The sequence below is a fragment of the Pseudorasbora parva genome, chromosome 5, assembly GCF_024679245.1.
Source record: "Pseudorasbora parva isolate DD20220531a chromosome 5, ASM2467924v1, whole genome shotgun sequence".
NCBI lineage: Eukaryota > Metazoa > Chordata > Actinopteri > Cypriniformes > Gobionidae > Pseudorasbora > Pseudorasbora parva.
The window spans coordinates 30,142,143-30,159,076 of record NC_090176.1 but is presented as its reverse complement, the minus strand read 5'-3'; the positions used below and the strand labels follow the sequence as shown (position 1 = coordinate 30,159,076).

At 38.1% G+C, this 16,934-nt stretch overlaps 1 protein-coding gene across 5 annotated transcripts in view; it reads right to left on the bottom strand.

Annotated features, from left to right (window-relative positions):
- Positions 1 to 16,934, bottom strand: part of zeb2a (zinc finger E-box binding homeobox 2a) — a 53,812-nt gene that overhangs the window by 6,246 nt on the left and 30,632 nt on the right. For 3 of the 5 annotated variants that reach the window (XM_067443833.1, XM_067443830.1, XM_067443832.1), the window contains 5 exons: positions 9,162 to 9,380; positions 4,845 to 4,913; positions 3,646 to 3,834; positions 2,929 to 3,143; positions 285 to 393 (listed from right to left, as the gene is read on the bottom strand). In XM_067443833.1, coding sequence (XP_067299934.1) covers positions 285 to 393; positions 2,929 to 3,143; positions 3,646 to 3,834; positions 4,845 to 4,913; positions 9,162 to 9,380 — 801 coding nt within the window. Of the gene's footprint in view, positions 1 to 284; positions 394 to 2,928; positions 3,144 to 3,645; positions 3,835 to 4,844; positions 4,914 to 9,161; positions 9,381 to 13,105; positions 13,666 to 16,934 lie in introns of those variants that run through there. The other 2 variants (XM_067443835.1, XM_067443834.1) reach the window with 2 other exon arrangements.

Sequence of the window (16,934 nt, the reverse complement as noted above, 5' to 3'; positions counted from 1 at the left end):
ATGCATAATTATATAATTATGGTTTTAAATATTCATCATCTGTCCAAACTATCCAAAACCACAGTGAATTACCATTAGGCAAATTGAAGACAGATGAATAAGATTATATATATATATATATATATATATATATATATATATATATATATATATATATATATATATATATATATATATATATATATATATATATATATATATATATATATATATATATTATTGGCATTATTTTGACAGCACTTATGAAAGGAGGCTCTCAGCATATTATTCAATGAAACACTTACCACTGTGAATGCGGAGGTGCTCCTTCAAATGATGCTTGTATTTGAAGGCTTTTCCACACTCTGTGCATTTGAATTTGCGGTTACCAGCCCCTTCGTTCAGCAATTGAGGCTGCGAGGGAGAGAAAGGTTATAGAAATTGATACAGGTAGAAAACAGTCATGATATAGTTTAATTGTTACTATTATTATTATTATTATTATTATTATTATTATTATTATTATTTATTTATTTATTTATTTATTTATTTATTTATTTATTTATTTATTTATTTATTTATGTTAAGAATCATACACCGAAAATATGACAGAATTGTATTTAGGGACATATGACCAAGACTGCTAAAGCAACAGTTATTCAGTATCTATTTTTTCTGCATAATTAAGTTCACATGATCAATTGGTGTTGAAATGCTACCTTCTACATTTGCAGTACCTTATTGATTAAGCTACTATCTACATGCTTTAAACATTTCCCGTCTAGGTTTAGTTAAAACAGTGTAGGCTGTATCTGCATTCACCATTCAAAGTTAAACGTAGGTGCTCTTCCTCCATTTGAAATTCAAATGTGGGCCCCAGATGCACAACGAAAACAACAGCATTCACCCTGCACCCCACACATAGACACAAAAGGTCTGTGAAAAATATGTGGGAGTTCACGTTTGTTTAATAGTCACTATGTACAGTACTATGCAGAACTTATTTCTTCAAAAGTATAATCATACTCATGTACATAGGCCATTTTAAGATGTGTATTGGGATTTCCATTTACTGTAGGAGTCTATGCAAGTATATACACAGAATGCACATTGAAATGTAAAACTAAGCCTAGCAAGGTGAACCTTTGAATTGATGTTCAAAGCCTTAAGGAAAATACCCCTTTAGAGCAAATAAACAAACACTTAAAGTCATTTAAGGATTAGGATACTCTAGATCACCAGGAAAAAAAGCCATCTGGTCGTGTTTAATTCAGTCTGGAGAGGTGTACATATGTGTCTATGTGAGTGTGTGCATATGTGTGAGTGTGAATCAGCCAGTAAGATGCGAGTGCAAGGAAAGTATTCCAAATTCTTTTTCAGTGTGCCCAAGTCTACTTAAGGTTCAAAGTTGAAAGCCTAAATGCAGGATATCCTGTTATAATCCTATCAAACAACCGAGAACCCTTTCATCACATCAAAAAACAGACATTCTCCTTCAGTAATAAAGCAATATAGAGTTTCTTCTTCAAAATAAATCCATATCACTGCATTTTTCACAGCATGCTCATGTTCAGACCAGCCTAAAAGGCAGAATTAACATCAGCTTTCCTTGCATCTTTCGAGTTGACTCCACTCCAACAGCTGATGCGAAAAGTCGAAAGGCCTATAGGACTCAATGTGCTAGAACAGCCCACACATGGGCGGCTGTGGGCGGACACTCAGGGGAGTATGACAGTGCACAGCTGTGGCTCTGGCGTGAAGGATTCGAGTATTAAGGAGCTTCCGGAGGAGCTTGTTCAATGCTGGAGCTATCAACAGGCTAAAACATGTTCTCCTCTGGCATGTAAAAAATTCTGTCTTCATTTACTCACCCCTGGGTTGTTTCAAACCTGTATGAGCTTCTTTCTTCTGTTGAACACAAAAGACAGTTGAGGGTAGCCATTGACTTCCATTGTGTTTTCTTTCCTACTAAGGAAGTCAATGGCTAGCGCTAAATGTTTGACTACAGAAGAAAGAAACTCATACAGGTTTGGGACCAGTGTTGGGGAAAGTTACTTTGAAAAGTAATGCAATACAACATTGTATTATTCCCTTAACAAGTAACTAATTGAGTTACTTAGTTACTTTTTGTGCTACATTACTTTTTCTCACCTTTATTTTTTATAACAATACAAGTTTGATTTTTGAGCACATGTAAAGACATCTTCACACCAAAATTGAAATAAACCTCAGACCAAGGTAAAGATCCAAAATTCATGCATGTACAGTAGAGGGCACAGCTCAAACAAACCTTTTGGTTTGATAATGGAATAATAGGATGCAGGAGAAAAAAGTTTAACAATCACTCTCACAAAAAATCGAAAGTAATTTTTGCTTTTGGTTTAACTGAATCATCGAAAATTTGCAGCAAGACATTGGTCAATAAAGGAAGTTTTTAACAGTTTTATTTAATATTTAATTATTGAAGGTTTGCATAGTATTCTGATTTTTTAAGTTCTAAATCTTTATAGTGCAAATGAGATAAATGCACACATTTAGTTTAGGTATAACCTGTTCATACAACGCCTTTGCACTTTTTTTCTTCAAAATGAATGTCAAATGAATGTTGGAAAAGTAACTTGCATTACATTTTTTTTAAAAATAACTCTGATGTAAGATATTCAGAACAGATATTCTGATGTAAATATTAAAAGTAATGCGTTACTTTACTAATTACTTGAAAAAGTAATCTGATTACGTAACTCAGGTTAATTGTAATGCATTACTGGTTGGGACAACTTGAGGGTGAGTAAGTGATGACAAATTTTTAAAAATTGGGTGAACTATCCCTTTTAGTAAATGCTCAGAATGTAAGATGCAGCATCTTTCACAATTCATTTCTATAATAATCCCAAAAACACACACACAGTTAGGAGTGTGGGTAGAGACTGAGGTGGGCACTTGTCTCACCTGATCTCTGGCAGGCTTATGTGTGGCCATATGGCGCTCTAGCTGGGTGCGGTAGGCGAAGGTGTCACTGCACAGGGGACAGGGGAAGCTCTCATCGTTTTTCTCATGTCGGTACTTGATGTGCTCCTTTAGAGAGGTCAGCCGCTTGTAGCCCCGGTCACAGTAGGGGCAGGTCAACAGTTGGGCAAAGGCATCTGGCGTCCTCAGTGCCAGATCTGGGCAAAATTGAAAGAAGCGAACAGAGTGAAGGAGGGGGACTGAAGAAGAGAGAAAAAAATCTGCATATGTGGGACAAACAGTTGCCATATGAGGCTATGGGTGAACGATAGGTAAGGCACTGCATTCAGAAATATGAAACACGCAATAATTACTTCCTTTATTTTATTTGTTTACTTTTTATTCATTTGTTTTTTTAGTAAGATATCACAAATGGTCACAATTTGCTATTGATTTATATATAATAATTCTTCTGTAATAATAATTATAATATATAATTCAAATAGCATAAGCCAAATTATTTTATAAAGTAAATATTTGCACTTTGTCCACCAATAGACACTAATTTGCACATAAATTAAAATATAAAAACGTTTATATATTGAATATTTGTATATATTGTACTGTACAAATTTAGAAATAAAAATATTTGTTACTGGCCATGAAACATTTATATATATATTTTTTTTTTTTTACTATTATTTTTATTTGAATACCTACCATTTTCATTTTCATCTTGTCCATTAGCCTCTGGTGTTCCCAGTCGGGTGCCCTCCTCTGGGTCCTCTGGATAAATGATAACAGTATCATGCAGGTATTCTGCAATGCTCACTGCATGTCCCTCACCGTCATCCAGTTTCCTCTTGGTAAAGAAGCTTTCCAGCTCTGAAGAGGCATTAATACCCTTAACTGCACACAGGAAGTGGGGAGAAAAAGCACAAATGAATCCAGTGGTTGATGCTCAGTGTCATTGGAAAGGACCAAGCTGAATATTAGGACACTGCCCCCTCTAAGTGTGATGTAGTGGAGACCAAACCATTAGAAGGCCTTTCAAGGTGGAAGTATTTATTTAAGTTACAACATAATGGCCACTTCAAAGACTAATAGGAGCCAGCTTGATCATCAAGCACTCTTTAAGCATCCTCTTGCATGTTTGAAAATGCTTTAAACATTTCCAGCATTATGGGTAATTGAGTTATATGGCAATTAGGCGTGCCGGGGTAACTGATCTCACTTTGTATTGCTCATCGTATACATAAAATCGGACCCAATAATCTAATTATGGATCATGTGTTATGTGTAATTGTACAGAGCAAGATTTTAAACGTGATTTTCGTAAACAATAGGTTTTTGGAGGCTTTATGGAGAACAACTAAAAGATACTGACAGGATGAAAAGACAAGAGTGCCTTATAAAAAAAGTAGATTTATATAAAAAACATGAGGTAATGCGAGTAGATAACTAATAATATGACAGAGGTTAGTCCAAATGATACTTTTTCTTCAGATGACTGGACCCTGGGTAAGCAAATGAAAATGTTATTGTTTCTTTGTAATCAATTTGAAAGTACATGGACTGAACAAATTCGATTTTGGTCTTAAACTCAATTTGGCTGCAAAATGTGATTTGCCCTGCACTCGCGCTCAACTAAAAAATGTTTACTTTCTTTCTCCAATGGACACACACGGGGAAGCATTATCTCAGATGCTCAAGTGTGTGCCACACATACATTTATGTATGATCTTAAGAGACATTTCACACTTGCAGAAGCATTTCACAATGAATATGCTCAAGATTTGATTTAGTAACTTGATTACTACTTATATGTGTTAAAAACTACTCTCTAAATGTAGTTATTTATTGTGTATATATGGTAGGCTTCAGTAGAAAATATTCAACATATTGTGAAGTGATCTCACCTGTACCATTTCCAATTCCATGGAGAGAGATGTCCGGGCTCATGGAGTTGTACTCAGCTTTTCTCTCCTCTGTAATAATAGAAGAGAAAACACATTGTTTTACATGATAATGATGATCACAGACAAATTCTTCTGCCTTTATCAGTTCATTTTAATGACCATGTTTAATGTATGTTTAAATGTGGTTAAATTAGATAAATATGACACAGCAAATGAACACAATCGTCCTGATGATGAGAGGACATACCAGGAAGAGATATATCTCAAACATGTTGACAGCAGCTCAGAGAATGATACGCTTCTCTTAAGCGAGGCATAAGAATCACGTCAAGGTATTTAGGGAGGAGAGGAGGGTGGTCTGAGAGGAGTTTGCTCATATACTGCAGCTATTGTGTTTGTTCCTCCTCCTCCCCCTCATGTGACCTCGTACCGGCAGTCACAAGTATCATAAGCTTCCCCCACAAAAGGAGGATATACAGCACCTCTTACACCACATCGCAAGGAGAAAGCAAGGGTACTCAAGACTCCTGACACACACGCGCGCCTCTACGGCATAAGTACTGTTTAATTTCAAAACTGCCTTCCACTTCCTTCCTCATTATCTAAGTATGACAACCGAGAGAGCTTCTGAAAGTCGGTGAATTCTCTCACTTTTCACCACATTTAAGAGACGTCTTTCAAAGAGTTTGAAATCATTGTGAGAGAAATTTCTCAGAGCAATGATTCTTGAAGGGATGTTTGGAGCATCAAAAGCCTTACACGACTTGGATGCGTTTTATTGAACAAAGTTTTAACAAAACAAGGCATTTGCTAATAGGGGGCTTGCCTTCGCGAAACCCCTTCCTGGTGAAATCGTCTCCTTCTGTGCCATGCAGATAAAAGTGCAAGGCCTGGAGCCAGCGAAAATATTCTCAGCATTGTGTTTTTCCTTTGAGGTACATTGGCTTAAAACTTCTTTGGGAGGGTTAGCGATTAGTAGCATTAGCGTGTGGATATTTTAAAGGTCATAAGAAGGACCGAACGCGAATGTGAGGCGCAGCTAAAATACGTTTACAAAAATACGTTTCCTCGAGTGACAAAATGGCAACTATATTAGAGTCTCAGTTCTGCTTGTGGTAGCTGCAGGTCCCATGAGGTAATAGTGTGATTTTAACCACTGCAACACTAGAGAAGTTCCAGATCTCTTTTGGTGCACAATTAATATATATATATTTCTTTTATGGTCAATTTGACATGGACTTATTAGGCTTCTAAGTATGCTTGCAAACACTGGAGCTACAATACTGATAAGTGCGGATACTACCAAGTGCTGATACTGTTATACGGTGTAAAAAAAACAAGAACTTTACATACAGTCATGGCCAATATTATTGGCACTCTTTGTAAATATGATCAAATATGGCTGTAAAAAAGCTTTCATTGAATTAAAAGAATTAAAGTGGGGGGTAAATCACATTATGAAATAAATGTTTTTCGCCAAAACACGTTGGCTATAATTTTTGGCACCCTTATATTAAATACTTTTTGCAACCCCCTTTTCCCCCAAGATAACAGCTCTGAGTCTTCTCTAGTAATGCCTGATGAGTTTGAAGAACACGATTCCTCCATGCTGAATCTCTCCAGATCCTTCAGATTCCCAGCTCCATTTGGTGCTTCTTCTCTTCAGTTCTCCACTCATTTTCTATAGGGTTCAGGGCAGGGAACTGAGATGGTCATAGCAGAAGCTTAGATTTGTGCTCAGTGAAACATTTGTGTGTTGATTTTGATGTTTGTTTTGAATTGTTGCCCTGATGGAAGATCCAACCATGGCCCATTATAAGAATTCTAGCAGATCCCATCAGGTTTAGGTTTTTTATCTTTTGGTATTTGCTAGAATACACAATGCCACGTATCTAAACAAGATGTCTAGGACCTCCAGCAAAAAAATAGGCCCACAACATTAAAGATCCAGCTGTGTTTTTAACCGTGGATATGGGGTACTTTTTATCCCTGTTTGCACCAAAACCATCTGGTGGGTTTGCTGCCAAAAAGCTCTTTTTTTAGTTTTATCTGACCACAGAACCATGTCCCTTTTGAAGTTCCAGTCGTGTCTGACCACTGAATATGCTGGAGTTTGTTTCTGAATGAGCGAGGAGGATTTTTCTTGAATCCCTCCCAAATAACATGTGGTGATTATAGGGGTTGTTATATTTTTTTAAAGGCTTTCTGAGTCCAAGACTTAAATAATCTCTGCAATTCTCCATCTGCGATCCTTGGAGAGTTATTGTCCACTTAAACTATCCTCCTTACCGTGCATTAAGACAATATAGATGCCTTTTTTCAGGCAGATTTGTAACATCTTTAGTTGATTGGAACTTCTTAATTATTGCACTGATGGTGGAAATGGGAATTGTCAATGCTTTAGCTATTTTCCTACCGCCACCAAATCAACAATATTTTGCTGTACATCAGAACTATACTCTTCGGCTTTATTCATTGAGATTAATGTTTAAGGGAATTTGGCCTTTGTGATTCCTCATATTTATACTTCTGTGGAACAAGACGTCATAGCTGGACAATTTCATGTTTCTTGTCACCCTGGTGTGCTAAAAGATATATACATATTAATGGGAATATACTTCAGAGATATTTTACTTATAAAATATTCTAGGGGTGCCAGTAATTGTGGCCAATGTGTTTTGGAGAAGAAAAACAATTTCATAATGTATTTTTCTCCCGACTTTCCATTCTTTTACTTCAATGAAAGGTTTGATTTTTGTGCATTTTTGAATGATAGCTCAAAGGGATAAACAATGCAGATTTATTTTTACAGCCATCTTTAATCATATTTACCAGTGGTGCCAATAATTCTGGCCATGACTGTATTCACATTCTTCTTGTGTATAGTAATTTGGAACTTTCTATTTATCTAAGAATCCTGAATAAAATTTCACAAAAATATTAAGTAGCACAATTGTTTCAACATTGATAATAATTGATCAGAAACAAATGTTTCTTGATCAGCAAATCAGCATATTACAATGATCTCTGAAGGATTATGTGACATTAGAGACAATTCAGCTTTGCCATCACAGGAATTACATTTTAAAATTGTGACTTGAGACTTCTTTCAAAAATATAAAAAAAGTTAATCAAAACTTATCAAATAAGCAGTTAAAACCAAATTAAACTGGTAATGTCTGTTCAGTGTTTAATTCAAATTAAATTCTGATCATATCATTTTATAAATAAAATAAAATAAATAAATACAAAATTTAAGAAAAAAAAAACTTTATAAATCAGAAAAAATCTAATTAGAAGCATTTTTTTTTTTTTTACAAACGATTTGTTGAACACCACTGTCTTAGATACACACATAAAAGAGACTTGAGGTGCATCTACTCAGGCAACCACAGCAAAGAGGAAGCACACAAGATGATTCATTCAGCCTCTTTTAAGTTGCTGCATTTACCAGCATATACCACAGTACTTTTTCCCAGCTAGCAGACTCATCTCTTTGTATTTAATCACTAAGATAAAATAATGCTTTGCTGCCAGAGGCATGGCGTTCGAATAAACTCAGATGACGTTCATTAATCTAGCATATCATAGTGTGAACATCAACTAAACAAAACACTGTTCAAGCGAATGACACATCCCTGAAGACCCTGTTTAGTTCTGTGACTGTGACACTCTCTGAAGTTAAGTGATGCATATGGTTTAGTCATTAGCTGAGACTGATTGCTGGGGGTCTGGTTTTTTGTCTTTCTTTTTCTTTTTCTTTTTTCAAACCGGGCGATTCGCATGAGTTCTCCCTTCACTCTGTAACTGTCAGCCAGGCCCAGGGAATTGTGGGCCTATTATGTATGTAAATGGCCATCATAATGCTAAAAATTTCATTTAAGGCCTTTAATGAGTCTTCAGCAGGGCAGGCTCCTGCTAAATGATAGCTCTGCTATCCTAATTAAGAGAATTTGTCTTTAAAGCCTCACTAGCTTGAGTCTTGTCCGTGATCTTGATCGCTTCTGGTTTTGGGTGGGTGAGTCAAAATGAAGCCAGAAGAAAGGGGTGTGGACTGATGATGCACTAAAGATTAGGTGTAACCTACTTTGTGACAACAGTAAGAAACCAAAGTAGAAAAGTGAGCTAATAGTCTAAACGTTGCCATTACATAAAAAATGCCAGACTGCTGCTAGGTGTTGGCCTTGTAAATAAAGCTACTTTGTCCTGGTAATATGAAAAATGCAAGTTTGATAGTTTTTTTTTTTTTTTCACCTCAGCTATGTTTCATATGTTAATACCACAATCCAATCTAATATTCTCAGCTCTCACTCTTACCTGAACCATTTAGGTCTCCGTGGCGCCAGGCATGGGCCCCTGCCCCATCCTGGCTTTCGTTTTCTTCATCCCCCCTGCAGGAGAGCAGGGCATGGGCTACCCGGGGTGAGGCCTCCAGACTGGGCACACCTGCTGGACTGCCTTCTCCCTCAGAACCCAGCAGTCTGTCCTCCTCATCGGACCCTGAACCCGCATCCACCACGTTTTCATAACTCAGCACTGAGGACAGAAAAGAGTTCAAGTGTTATTATGTGAGTTCACACATCTCAAAACACATTTGTGCAGTATTATTGGTATGGCTCTATACAATTTTAGTTTGTTACCCCAATTCTTCACATATGCAATAAACACAAGGTAATAAAGTCAGAGCAGGAAAATACCAGTGACAGGAAAATAAATGGGGGAAAAATTTCAGTAGATTGTTTAGTAGACATTTGGGTAAAATGTACATAGCCTGAAAAAAAGTACAAAAAGAATGGTATATATATATATATATATATATATATATATATATATATATATATATATATATATATATATATATATATATATATATATATATATATATATATATATATATATATATATATACACTCACCTAAAGGATTATTAGGAAAACCATACTAATACTGTGTTTGACCCCCTTTCGCCTTCAGAACTGCCTTAATTCGAATTGATAGGATAGCATCTTGCAGTTGATGGAGATTTGTGGGATGCACATCCAGAGCACAAAGCTCCCGTTCCACCACATCCCACCACAAGATGCTCTATTGGGTTGAGATCTGGTGACTGTGGGGGCCATTTTAATACAGTGAACTCATTGTCATATTCAAGAAACCAATTTGAAATGATTCAAGCTTTGTGACATGGTGCATTATCCTGCTGGAAGTAGCCATCAGAGGATCGGTACATGGTGGTCATAAAGGGGCTTCACAAATGCTTTGCTCCATACCTCGGTTGTAACGAGTGGTTATTTCAGTCAAAGTTGCTCTTCTATCAGCTTGAATCAGTCGGCCCATTCTCCTCTGACCTCTAGCATCAACAAGGCATTTTCGCCCACAGGACTGCCGCATACTGGATGTTTTTCCCTTTTCACACCATTCTTTGTAAACCCTAGAAATGGTTGTGCGTGAAAATCCCAGTAACTGAGCAGATTGTGAAATACTCAGACCGGCCCGTCTGGCACCAACAACCATGCCATGCTCAAAATTGCTTAAATCACCTTTCTTTCCCATTCTGACATTCAGTTTGGAGTTCAGGAGATTGTCTTGACCAGGACCACACCCCTAAATGCATTGAAGCAACTACAGGGTGATTGGTTGATTAGATAATTGCATTAATGATAAATTAAACAGGTGTTCCTAATAATCCTTTAGGTGAGTGTGTGTGTATATATATATCATCATATTTCCAAAGTCTTGATGATAATGAAAGTCTCATGGGACCAGATTGCTTAATACACAACAAAAGAGAGCATGATAAAGCAAACCAAAAAACCAGCACAACTCTGGGGTGAGAGGTGGTGAGGGTCTAATAAACTATGAAGCTTACATCATGGGAACAACAAGTTTAACGTTCAGGTTCATTTGGAATTCTTTCCTTGCCTAATACAGCATACATCTCCCCAGGCTCCCAGAGCACCTTATCTCAGAGGCACGCTGCCAAAGCAGTGAGAGCTAGTGGGAAGTTTCTCTAATGGTTAGATTAAAAAATCTAATTGCTGATTTCGGGACAATTTTCTCCCTCTTCAGAACACAGAGTTTTAAAAAACAACAAACTTTCCCTTCCATCAGTGCACTATTTCCCAGTTCATTGGCGTCAAATGGACTCAACTGGGCTGTGGAACGCTCCATTCCCTCCTCCGTACCTTAACTACCCCTAATCTCTCCCTAGGAGCCCATTCACTTAAAAAAAAAAAAAAATGCCAATGACGTCTTTTTTTAACAGGTTCCCATGCAAAAAAAGTATGCCTGCTTCCCTTTGCCGGTTCTCGCCAGAGGACGTGAAGATTAGCCGCACGTATCTGATCATAATATGATCTTTGTCTGATCCGTGGGGCTGCATTTGCTCCCCCGGACAACTGCGCAACAGGTGCAAATTAAAAGGGGAACCATCTCGGGTACAAGGGATGGTCGAAATGCACTGACCCGGGCTGAATACCAAAGAGAGGGGTGAGGTGGTATGGCGGGGGTGAGGGGCGTGGGACAAAAAGCTTTCTAACTAAGAGGTGTGACCAGCGGGATTATTTAGGAGCGACTTCAGGCCGAGGGTGAAGACCCCCCCTCCTTGAATGAAAAGGAGAAGGCGAGCGAAAGAAAGCAAAAGAGAGACATAAAGGGAGTGGTTGAAAGTAAGACATGAGAGGCTCTTTGTGTGGTCCAAGTATACCTTGGACGTAAAGCAACTTTATCTTGCCTTCTTTTTATCCCCTGTTCCCACCTCCCACATTTTCATCCCTTTCTCTCACACAAATCCATATATTTCTTCGCCTTTAAGCCAGGAATAAGTGCACTTCACTTTCTTGCACAGGTACCGTATGAAAGACAGCTCTGAATTTTGGTACCGGAGCTAAAAAGCTGCGGCCAATCATTCAGAGTTTGAATGGTGGGAGTGTTCTGAAGAAAAAGAAAGAAGTGGGAGGACTGGGAAAAGAATCAAGAGGATGAATACAGAGGTCAGGGCTGAATATTAATAATAGTGAACTGCTGAGTGGTTTGACTTCAAGCCCACACAAAACACTAAACTCTTTACATCATATTTTCCTGTTCTTGCTTGTGTTTTTCGACAGCATATGCTAGCAATCCACATTCCTAATGACATAGCCTGAATACTTGAGTGGATGCTTGAGATTGTTTTAGTTTGTATGTTTTACAGAAAGTCAGTATGGTTTGTTCTGAAAGCATGTTCTAATTTTAATATAATTGCATAGATTCTCTCATGACACAAATAGCAATAGAAAACGCTGAGGTTTCATTTTGGAAAAAGGAACAGGCATGTTTTGAATTCTGACAAGAAGATACTTTGCCTGTGCGTGCGTGTGCGTGTGTGTGCGTGTGTGTGTGTGTGTGTGTGTCAGTGATAGAAAAGCAAGTGATGGCCACTCAAAGCAATCCATCAAACAATTTGCCTTTAAGGTCACATGGGTCTGACAGATGTGACCGAGATGTTGTATGCAGCTGTGCACTTGAGTGTGTAGGAGTAAAAAGTGATAAAAAAGGGGGGAAAAATAAAAATAAACCTAAAGACATCACTAAATGTTTTCATCATTGTAATAAGATGTCTGTTTTTATCCATCTAACTAGTCACAATCATGTCATTTCATTGTTATGTCCTCATAAAATTTGATCTTTTTAAAATTGATTGAAAAGTGGAATGAACTCCTACAGGTTGTAACTTGATTTAAGTTAAATGTACAATTTTGAATATTACTATTCATATTATTTTGAATATCTTAGTAAAACTTAAGTAAGAATAGAAGTATTGTTAAAACATACCGATACTTTGTAACTTTATTTTGGATCAACCAATCAAATGTGCTTTTCCTTGTGTAGACCAGCCCCCATTGTAATTCTATTGGCTGCCATTTTAGTGTGTCATTCCGGCAGCTGTCCTGCTGTATAATTCCTGCAGTGAACGGTCCATTGTGCTCACCCTAGAGACAAAGAGGCCACCTCTCTTCACTCTCTCTCTCTCTTGCCCTGACTTCTCCTTTCTCCCCTCCCTCCCTTTTCTCTCTCTCTCTCTCTCTGAGCTCTCTCTTCATATTCTCGAACAACCCCACCTATCATTCTGCTAGCTGTCCTTTGAGAATAAGGCATAATGCAGTTCAAGATGGTTCTAAATGTCATCCTTAAAAAGAACTCAGTAGCAAACTAGGCAGAATCTTTTGAATGATGAGAATGGAATTAGCAAACAAATATTTAATATAATTACAGAAACAATACCTTGTGTCCGTCCAGTTTGGACAAACTAAGTGTCTCTCCGCTAACTGGGAGAGGTTCGCACATTCCATAGCCTGGAGTTGTGCGCGCACACACGTACACATGTTCTTCTCAGCAGTTTAGCTGTTTAGACAGGTATGTGTGTGCTCTGTCACAATCTCTTACAATCCTCTCATCTCATATACGTAGTGTGTTTCCAGTGCTCGGGGGAAAACTGCAGACACACCTGCAAACCCAAAGCCACAGTGTCCATTAGAGCCATTTCACTGGTACATGGCTAAGGAAGATTCAAGCGTTCGATTATTTCAAACAGGAAAAGCTTCTGTTGCGGCAAACGCTCAACAATCACATCCATCTGTACGCTGACGACACCTCTACTGGCTCACACACCTTTTCAACATTCCCTGTTCACAGGTAATCCGTCTGCTATCCATCTTTTCCCCTTGCTTTCATCTCCATATCGTCTGTTCCTGGCGGCCGAAACAGAAAGGTGAGTACGTATTCCACATCCATATTGAGAATCAGGCAGCCTGCCGCAGGTCTTTCCCAGGTGCCTCTCTGCCACGGTAATGAAACCCGGCGGAACAGACGGTGGAAAATAACTGCTCTGTTCTCTCTCTCCCTCTCTCTCTCTCTCTCTCCTGTGCGGTGCGCATCACCTGAGTGAGCAGTGGGGGAGGGTGCGACTAGGTAAGACTTCAAACGGTTGAAAGGAGGTCGCTGCCTAGTGGCTATAGCCTGGAAATGATCCATGTAAATCAAATCAGCCATCTTCCATTCATGCACAAAAAGGACGAGGGAGGGCAAACTTTTATCTGTTTCGTGCTTCAATAAACAGCACAGAGGTAAAGAACACACTGAGGCATCGGTCTAATCTAAAATGAATGGAAAATAATAGTAAGATCAGTTTTGTTAGATTTTTTATGCAAGGGAACTGACACATTCTGAATGGAAATTATATGATTTCACCTGTTGGACATAATCATAAGTTGTACTATGTGTCCAATTGTAGGTCTAAAGAATAAAATAGCTTTAAGTAGTCAATGAAGAACATGAAATCGTTCGACGAGTGCTTATGTCCTACTGCTTTTTGGAAAGAAGTACCTTTAATATAATAAAAAATTAAATAAATATCAAATCAAATCTGTGCAGTTTTTAAAAGGTATATAAGTATTAAAATAAAATCTCTGCAGGATTTAAGTATATTAGCTTTTAAAAATATCAAATATTGTACATGATTTAAGAGTTTTTTAGCATAAAATAAATAATGCAGTTTTTGGTGTATTTATATTGGTGTATATACACTGTAAAATATATTGTTGGTTTAACTTAAAATAATAAGTTACCTGGTTGCTTTAAAAAAAATTGTTTATAAATGTAAAATTTGAGTTGAGACAATGAAGGGGATTGGTTTAATAAATAGATTAAAATAATTATATAAAATATTATTGTTTCTGAAACGTATAAATAAAAATGTGATTAATTATGAAAATAGCACAATTTGGCATGTTTCACTGCGTCATCACAAATAAAACACACAATTACCCAATATGCTTACAAAATAGTGTAATAATATTTGAATAAAGGTTGTTGATTCTGAAAAATGTTCATTGGATTAACTCAATTTTTTTATTTCAATGAACTCAAAATTTCAAGGCAACCAGGTATCTTTTTTTTAAATATTTTTATACAGTGTATGAGAAGGGAAAGAAAGAGTATTTTCATATGCAAATAATGATACTTGTCAATCTCAATAAGAGTATTTTAGCATATAAATAGCCTCAAAGCTAACACACATGGGCTAAAAGTTGCAAAACTTTAATTATGATGATGATGGAGTCTTTAAAGGCAACTCAGTACAAAACTACACACTTTTCAACAATGAATCCGTGACTCCCACGCAAGGCTGCTTATATCAGCGTCAAGGCCTTGAACCTGACAGATAGCGTCTGGATTGAGTCTATTTTTTCTTGTAGGGTTAGCATGTAGATAACTGCTGGTGAAAGGGCTCTTGTTTACGGCGCATGTGATGGGGGAGAAGGCTCTCCATGTTTGTTTTAAGGCCGGGCAGCCGAAGAGGTCACACTGGTGCTGGGGGAACAAAGGGCCCAGGAAGAGAGGGGCCGCTTTTGTGCTGCGGTGATCCTCAGTGAAAACTCAGCTATGCGTGAACCATTACTGCAAACCTGGAGAGGGTGTGTGTGTGTGTGTGTGTCTGTGTGTACTGTGGTGGTCTTTGTTTTCCTTGAATTTAAGTATTTCAGTACTTGCCAATATTTTTGAGTGTGAAAAAAGGAGAGCGAGAGAGACGGCTTGTGCGCGCGCACTTATCTAGTGTGCACCCATCTGTAAATGGGTGGCGGTGCTCCACAGACCCTGCCGTGAAGCAGCAACAGTAGCCTGGCCCTAATTGAATTAAACTCCCATTTGTCTACTATAGGACCCAACGCAACAGGCAAGAAGGAGAGAAGGGGAAGAGAGGAAGCGAGAGAAAGAGAGAGAGAGAGAGCTCTCTGAGGCTTGCTCATGCCGCCAGACGGCCCACCTTTCCCCCTTCCTCCCCCACGCAGACCCACCATCTGTGCCCACCCCATGCACATGTTACCCCTCTCTCTCTCGACAACTGTTCTGGGCCTCTACCAGCCTCAGAGTGCCTGTGTATGTATGTGTGTGTGTAAGTTCGCAGGGCTGGAGACACACAAAAGCTCACTGGGCTACCCCGAGGAAGAGAAAAGACAGGAGGAGAGGAGAACACAATATGCTGCACAGAGGAAGATAAAGAAGTCAACCTCTATCTCAGGCAAACTATCAGTCAGGTTGCACTCTGGGAGAAAAGAACAACCACAAAAAGCCCAAACCGCCTCAGGGCGAGAGGGCTGAAAAGAGACGGCGCAAATTACACACGCCAACAAAACCTGCAATTTTAGGTTTTCTTTCCTTTGAGCACAACGTCTTTGTACCGTGATACTCTACCATAAAATCGGCAGGTGAGGGTTTAGAAGCACAGGCAGATGAATTTGTTGGCTGAGTTCAGAGTCTATCAATTTTTTTGGAAGTTAATATGGGTCAATTAATATGCAAATCTCCCGGCAGATGCTCGGTGGCTCTCAGCATGCGATTGGCCCGTCGGTCACTAGCTGTTCAAACAGTTTCACGAGCAAAACAACACCAGGTTCCCTCTCAGAGAGAAACCAACGAGACACTTTACATAATTTTTTGTTACATAAGCAACGTTTTTGTCCTTTATAGAGAGGTAGAATTAATTATGTTTCTCTAGTAAGCATGCAAAGCACTCAAACAACAACTTCCATACTTATTTTGTTTCTTCTTTAGGATTTAAAAAGGTAGTTCACTCGCAAATTAAAATTCTTTTATCATTTACTCACCCTCATGACATTCCAAACCTGTTTGACTCATCTGTGGAACGCAAACGAAGATATTTTGAAGAATGTTGGTAACCAAATAGCAGTTTTACCAGTGGGTAAAAATCTAAGGCATTTCTCCAAATATCTTTTATGTTCCACAGAAGAAATAAAGACAGTTTTGGACTGGCATGAGGGTGCATAAATGATGACATCGTTTTCAGTTTGGGAAGAACTATCAATTTAAAGCATATACGGTGTAAATATAATTATATCTCCCTATAGTCCATCAACATAAGTCCTATTGCACTGCCTGTTTTAGCTTCCAACTTCTCCACTTCAGAGAAAATGTATTCCAGTTTTTTGGTTACTTTTATTGAAGGCTGATTTAACGGAACACAATGATCTTTCCCTAATACCTGTTTGCTATCAGACAAAAGGAAAAACTTAAAGGAAACAGCTTGGGTTCT